The sequence below is a fragment of the Pundamilia nyererei genome, unplaced genomic scaffold (genome assembly GCF_000239375.1).
Source record: "Pundamilia nyererei isolate P.nyererei 1_Seehausen unplaced genomic scaffold, PunNye1.0 scaffold00295, whole genome shotgun sequence".
Lineage (NCBI taxonomy): Eukaryota > Metazoa > Chordata > Actinopteri > Cichliformes > Cichlidae > Pundamilia > Pundamilia nyererei.
In genome coordinates, this window is record NW_005187696.1 from 557,053 (window position 1) to 564,600 (window position 7,548).

A 7,548-nucleotide genomic window follows, 5' to 3' on the forward strand; every position below is an offset into this window, starting at 1 on the left:
TGAAGCTGCAGCATTTTTACAAACCAGTTCTGGTTCATCCGTTTCATTCAATGATCCACTTTCGCTCTTCTCGTTCTGCGTCGCCGCCATGTGTATATGTAAACAAAGGCACTGTGCGTTTTACCCACATTCTATCGCCATATTTCATTTTCCTATCGTTGCCCGACATTACACCGGTATTACCGTGACCGGTATGATATAGCCCAGCCCTAGTAATCCGTTTCTAATGTTTAGCTTTTGTTGTCTTATGACAGATGCTGTCAGCTGCTATGTGTATCTAGTCATCTTTCTTGCAAAACAGTGATTTCAGCTGCTCAGTGAGTCACACCTGGCAAAAAACTTGTGATGCTAACAGTAATAATTACATCTCTGGAGAATAAATATGCATTACTAGGAGTTCAGGACTGAGGTCACAGAAACATTCCTCCGCAGCAACATGTCTGTGATTACTCCACTTCTCACAGGCCTCAGGCTGCCAAGGATTCTCCTTTGGTTTGTGATGGTGACAAAAACCACTATCAGACATGTAAAAATAAAGGATTGTGATGAATCCTTTATTTAATCCTTTACTTTCTTCATTGAAATTCAGCTACAGACACCAAACAGACACCTGAGGCTGATTTGGACTCCACGCAGGAAACCTTGACAGAAAGGATTGACAGATTTAAAGCTTTCTGTGTGGGGGATGGTGCGTGGAGCAGTTTGTCTCACAGGGTAGTTGTCTAAACTAAATGCGTTTTAAGAATACAAGGAAAAATAAGATGCATATCTGCATGGCATCGGTATCATTGTTGTGACACTGGTTATAGACCTGCCCTGTTCCAATCTGTTTTGTCTGGTCTAAAGCCAGGATTCTTATTTCTGCATCTGCGACTCGACTTGGGTGTCCTTTACACAAGCTGTGGCAACACACATCTCCTTTTATGCTTTATCTTCTCTCCTCTCCCAGGTGGTTTGATAAATCCTTCTCCGTTGTGATCTACAAGAATGGGAAGAGTGGGCTGAATGCAGAGCACTCCTGGGCTGATGCACCAACTGTAGCGCACCTTTGGGAGGTGATCCTTGGTCTTATTTCTGAATTTGTGCTGACATGCCTTTATCACACAGGGATAGCACAGCTGCAAGTTGAAAGTTCCAGATGGAGCCAGTTCCAGGAACTGGCTGTGTTAAAAGAATCTGATTGTGTTACAGTATTATCTTAGAAAGCACAGCAAAGAGGAAGTGACACTTACAGGGACACAATCAGACTTGAACTAATGGCCTTCAACACCCACCATTTTTACCACAGTGAGATAAAAGCAAGACTAAAACATGCTATCTGATAATATTAGCAGCATTTGTTAATTTGACTTGATATAAGAAGCAAAACTACTAAGACTGCAGAAATCTGTGTTTCAGTTACATGATGATGTTTAAGAATGAATATTTCTAACCCTGGGTTAAGAAGAGAGGAGAGCAGAGATTATCTTTAGGCAGCAGTATGGTTTCACGCTGAGAAAGAGCACCTTAAACTGCACGTTTGATGGTGGATGGTGGAGAATGTCAGAAGGAGCTGCACTGAGAAAGCGTATGATGGGGTACCAAAAGAGGAATTTTCATTGGACAGATTTAGAAATGAGTACGTCAGAGGAACCGCTTGGGTCGAGCATTTTGGAGGAAAGGCTGAGATGCTTTGGACATGTGCAGGGGAGAGATGGTGGATATATCAGATATAAGCAATGTTCCCTCTAAGCTACCCTCTGATTGCGCACTGCTGGCACGCTCTCTGCGCACAGAAAATCTGAGTTGCGCACAAAAAAATCTAACCTGAACTGAAATTAAAGTTAAAACTTTAACAATCCTGTTTTGCAGTGTTAGTCAGTGAGTGGCTGCTCCTGTATGGGATCAGAACGATGCCACCTTATCCCATAGTGCAGCCAATGATGTGATTCACATTCGCATATACGCAGCTAATCAACGTGGTTGACCGGCTATGACAGCGTCCTTATGTGCCGACACCAGTGTTTTAGCAAAGCGGCTGATGTGGAGTGAAGCCACGTTAATGACAACGTGGACAACCATTGGAGACGTGAGCAGGACAGACGGAACAACTGACGGAGAAAGTGTGGACTTTATACCAGTTTTTAAATTGTGTTGATCGGCCACGTAAAACCAGAGTTATGATAAAATATCTGCAATGTTTGTTTTTCTTCCTGAATACTGTCGTTGTTTATGTTTACTGCGGGAAGAAACGGTAAAAACTGCGTTTTATAAGGAAAACGCTCGAAAGCCTGTGAGCAAAAACAAAAAACCCACAGCCTTTCCTATTGGTGGAAAAATGTACCATGTCAACCAATCAAAAAATGATATGGCAACATGTTGTTTAGGGAGGGGGAAGTTTTAGGAGTGACGGCAGTGTTTTGAGATGTAACAGATTTGTGACGTTTAGCACAAATCTTGTGTAGTTAGTGTGTAGTTAGTGTGTAGTTAGTGTGTAGTTAGTGTGTAGTGTAGTCAGTAGTGTTGTTGTGTGTCAGAACAATGAGGCGACTGCTGAGTGTTACAGGTGTTACAGCAGTGACACATCTGCTGCTGTCAGGCCTGCAGGTATCAGGCTGTTGTTCTCCTTCATCTCATAGTGGACAGGAATTATTTTTTGCAGCGGCACAAATGATTTGTGTGGCATCAGATTTGATGCAGAACAGCTGATTGTTCTGTAAATAGTTTGAAATGTTTATTTAAAAATGCCTTGGCTGCATTTTTAGGTAATGTTTTCAAAATTGGAGTTCAAGTAATTTTTACTTCCAATAGTGTTAACATGCTACACAGGTCATGAAGAAGATTTGTAAGTGGGCTAAAGCAGTTAATTAAAAGTCGTCTAACATAAATGTAAATGCTGTAATTTGATTATTTTAATAAAACATGTTACTTGGATGGATTCGATGCTGGCGTGACCACAGTGCACACGTCTGCTGTCGCTCACAGTGGGATCGCTCAGGGAGTTTGTGTGTTCGCTCACACACATGAAACATTAGAGGGAACATTGAATATAGGATGTTAAATATGGAGCTGCCAGTCAGGAGGAGAAGAGGAGGACCTCAGAGGAGCTTCATGGAGGACGTGCAGACGGTTGGTGTGCTGGAATAGAGAGGGTTAGCTGCAGCCAATGATCCGGGCAGCTGAAAAGAATAGAGTGCATTCATGTGTATATCACATACACATGAATGCATCATGTTTGTCTGAGCTCATTTTAAATATTCTACTTTAAGTAGCTTCTTCTTTTGGCCAGTGATAAAGAAATATTCGATCCTTGAGTTCATTTGTTAAGCTTTGATGTTGCCAGCTAGCCTGAATTATGCACAAGGGTCTTATCATTGTTATCTGGTTTAGTCTGAAAATCCAAAAACTCTAGACTTTCTGTAGTTTCCTGTCCATAAAAGGTTTCCAAATGTTGCGCTGTTGATTCTGGCTTAAGTCCAGCTTGTCACAGATTTTGTGGTTTGTTTGATTCAGTGTTGCAAACCTAACTCTGCTTTTTAGAGAGAACAGACTTCCTCCTGGCAACTTTTCCAAAAAAGCCACATTAGTTACGTCTTTTTGCAATTGGGCTGTCATGAAATGTAACATTTAATGTTAACAATTGTAGATAATCAGTTAATCAAGTGCATTAGCAGCAACTTAAAAAAATGCTTATGCTGAGTTTTCAAGCACTCATCATCTCTCTTCTGTTTTTGTGTCGTCCATTAAAAAAAAAAAACTTTTTCCCCCTTTTATAATGGGGTACATTTTTGCAAGTATGGCTGTGCTAACTCTCATACTAAGTCTCAATAATCTTTTCCTTCACTATTATTTTTTCCTCCAGTACACGCTGGCCACAGATGCCTTCCAGCTAGGCTACACCGAGGACGGCCACTGTAAAGGTGATGTGGAGCCTTCTCTACCCCAACCTCAGAGACTTGTCTGGAACATCCCGGCAGAGGTAGGAATGCTGGGCAAGATGTGTGTGTCTGATTAGTGTGAAACTGCCCTCACTTGTCTCAAGATAGGGCAAAGTAACTCGCTGGAATCTCGTGTGTATATACGATGTATGCATGCAGTCTTGACACCATGTTAGACCATCTTGCCCTTACAGACTCTAGTCTGATGTACATCAGATGTGATTTAAGTCTCACTGTTTAGTCTGTGAAGGTTCTCAGTCATGCAGGTGATCGTAGTCTAAGGAGCTTGGAAAAAAAGGCATCTGAACTTCTTGAAGTTACTTGAAGACGTTTCACCTCTTATCTGAGAAGCTTTCAGTTTTAGGGTCAAATGGTGGAGTATCTCCCCAAGAGGGTCATAAACCCCCCGTTGATCCTCTACCTTATCGCACAAGTCAAGGTGTGAAAAGAGGTGTAGGTCACAGTCAGCCAGGGTTTCGGGTGAGCTCACTGTGAAACCTAGCCGCACCCCATCATATGATTTCCTGAAGTCAAAAGGCCCAGGGTGTGAGTGGGCATAAAGGCGTCTGGGAAATGATCTCGAAACTGGATTATAGAGACACAGTTGGTGTCGTAAGCCAGCGCCTCTGTTCAAAGATGGTCATTCACAGTGGACATAGATGGCTTCTATGAAATTGAATGTCTTTCCATTTGGAACAGTCCTGGGTTGGCTTTGGCATTTCTTGATCATGTTCCGTTCTTCTCTGCAGCGTTTTTGTGTTGAAGAATATTATCCTGAAATCTGTAAGGGATTTTTTTTGCATTTTTTTCACTTGCAGTCAGATTACCAGGTGGTGGTTAACCAGTCTCTAGGCCTGCGTGACTGAGCCCTTGGCTGACAGCGAGAGCACTGTCAGAGTATAAGACCAGCTCAGCAGTTTGAGGGGTGAATTTTAATTCTATCCCACAACATTAACCGATGGTGCAATTAATGACCCCATCTTCCTCATCAGGATTTGAGTGAAACTATTCTAAACTATAACTTTCACTGTCACTGAAGCGAGTTATAATTGAACTGGGAGATTTCCTACTGCTTTCCAGTCAGGTCATCAGGGAGAGCAGGCAAACTTCACACAGGAACAGTTTGAGGTTTCAACCACAAACCTAACTACTCTATTCTACTGATATGCTAATAATTGTGTTAGCATGGGTTCGTTTCCAGTTCAACTGTCACTTTGCATTTTGAGAAAGAGTTCCGGTCTCACTCCCAAACCGTCTAAGCTGTGAGGTTACGTCCACAGCAGAAGCTTTTTAGCTCAAAATGATACTTGTCATGGTGCTAAATGCTGTCAACAGGGTGGGAGGGAGGCAGGTGCAGTTCAGCAGTGAGGGCTCAAGGGTCGCGAAGTATCGAACAACTCTGCTGCCCTCTTTCCTTGAGCTGTTTTCACTCTGGTTTTCTTTTTTGTTTTTATGAACTTTGTTCAAGTTTCTCCATGCTAGCATTAAAACAGTGTTTCTGTACTGCTCCCTCTGCCTTTGCAAGTGTTTGAACAAAGTAAAAGATATTGTGGGCCGTGGCAACACTCACAGCTATGACAATGTCAATTGGTGTCAGTGGAAGCGGAAACAATTGAAGGATTTCAGACGCCATTAAGCCTTCTTCTGTAAGACCTGTGGCTCCACTTTGGGACTGCAGCAGTGACTACGTTCATGAGCAACACATCAATCTTCTGTTGGAGAAAAGCTGACGTACATTTTATTCCACAATGTCTCCCCCACCCACTGACATCCTGACAGAGCAAGCCCAGCACATTATTCAATAGCAGGAGGTGCATGAAACTGCATCCTATTATTTATTTTTAGTGTACAAAGTGCTGCCATGGATGGAAATTAGGACGCACAAAATAATTAGTCCTCAAAACTACTGCAGGTTAAAAGGAACTGAAAACATCGCAGTAAAATGAAAGCATGATGTAACAGGTCTTATCCTTTCCCAGCAACCAATTTGATGTTTAAACAGTAGTAATTCCATTTTATACTCATTGAGATAATAGTTACTGTGTTATCTGCATGTCTTAAAAATCACACACAGACATGGATAAGAACCTCTTCCTGAAGACTTCTGTAAACTCTAAGTAGGTCTTGCTTAACCTGACTTTCAACTAAGTCAGATTGTCTTCTTATAGAAAAATCTACAGTATAAGGAGCGACTGTTCTACTGCGCTGTAGTGCATCGTCCACCTGGCCTAAACAACATGTTTTTAAAGGAGTTCAGTGACTTTTTATCCTCGACTTCGAAGCTGTCCAGACTGGTTATAGTCGGGGATTTTAATATACGCGTTGATGATGACTCCGACCTCTTTGCCAGAGGTTTCCTCAGCGTCATGGATTCTTTTCATTTTACTCAGCATGTGTCTGGTCCCACACACACCAAAGGACACACACTGGACCTTGTTTTTACTTTAGGTTTAAACATTGATTTTATTTGTACTGAGGACATTTTATTTCGGACCATCGTTGTTTTCTTTTTAACCTGTCTTTTCATCTGTCCCTCTCTCCTATTCGACATGTGGTTAGCTCTCGCATCTTAACTTCCTCTACTGCTGTTAAATTTTCCGATGCCTTTAATTTAGTTTTATCTCCTTATAACGATGTTCATTTTTTAACAAATCTTTTTAATAATCATTGTCTTTGTATTTTAGACAATGTTTGTCCTGTCAAAGTTAGACTAGCTCCGGTTTCAAAGTCGTCTCCCTGGTTAAATGACAGCATTCACTTCTTAAAGCGTTGCTGCCGTAAGGTTGAGCGTTTAAGGAGGAAAACGCGTTTGCATGTCCATCTCCTTCATTTAAAGGACCTTTTAGTCTCTTTTAACACTTCAGTTCGAGATGCGAGGGCGTCCTATTTCTCAGACTTAGTGTTTATTGTAAGAATGCTGTCATTCACCCACTGTTAAAAACCCTAAGCTTGATGCTTCTCTTCTTAGTAGCTACAGACCGATTTCAAAATTACCGTTCATTTCTAAGATTTTAGAAAAGGTTGTGGCTAAGCAGCTTATAGCTGTTCTAGATTAATACAGCATTCTGGATAAATTCCAATCTGGCTTTTGTAGAGCTCACTCTACTGAAACTACACTTCTTAGAGTCTCCAACGACATTTTGATGAGATGAGATGCAGGAGAATGCTCCGTTCTGTTGATGTTGGACCTGACCTCCGCCTTTGATACTGTGGACCATCATATTCTGCTAGATCGGCTGAGACACTGGGTGGGTATATCGGGCTGCTTTGGACTGGTTTGAATCCTATTTGCATGAACGATCCTTTTCTGTGGCTACCTCTAAGTACACTTTTCTTGCCTATGGTGTGCCACAAGGTTCAGTTTTGGGGCCTTTATTGCTCTTACTGTATTTACTTCCTCTTCAACACTTATTGAGCACTTTTAAGGACATTTTGTATCACTGCTATGCAGATGATATTCAGTTATATATCTCCTTTAAGCCCCATGATGTTTCCAAGCTACAGATTTTGCATAAGTGCATAGACTCCATTAGAGGTTGGATGGCTGGAAACTAGGGCTGCACGATTTTGCATAAAATGAGAATCACGATTGTTTTTGGCTTAGAATTGAGATCACGATTCTCTCACGATT

The 7,548-nt window shown here is 41.7% G+C and overlaps 1 protein-coding gene across 1 annotated transcript in view; it reads left to right on the top strand.

Moving 5' to 3' along the window:
- Positions 1 to 7,548, top strand: part of LOC102193924 (carnitine O-palmitoyltransferase 1, liver isoform-like) — a 56,274-nt gene that overhangs the window by 30,840 nt on the left and 17,886 nt on the right. Inside the window, exons 12-13 of the mRNA XM_005750999.1 lie at positions 950 to 1,055; positions 3,842 to 3,958. Coding sequence (XP_005751056.1) covers positions 950 to 1,055; positions 3,842 to 3,958 — 223 coding nt within the window. The remainder of the gene's footprint in view (positions 1 to 949; positions 1,056 to 3,841; positions 3,959 to 7,548) is intronic.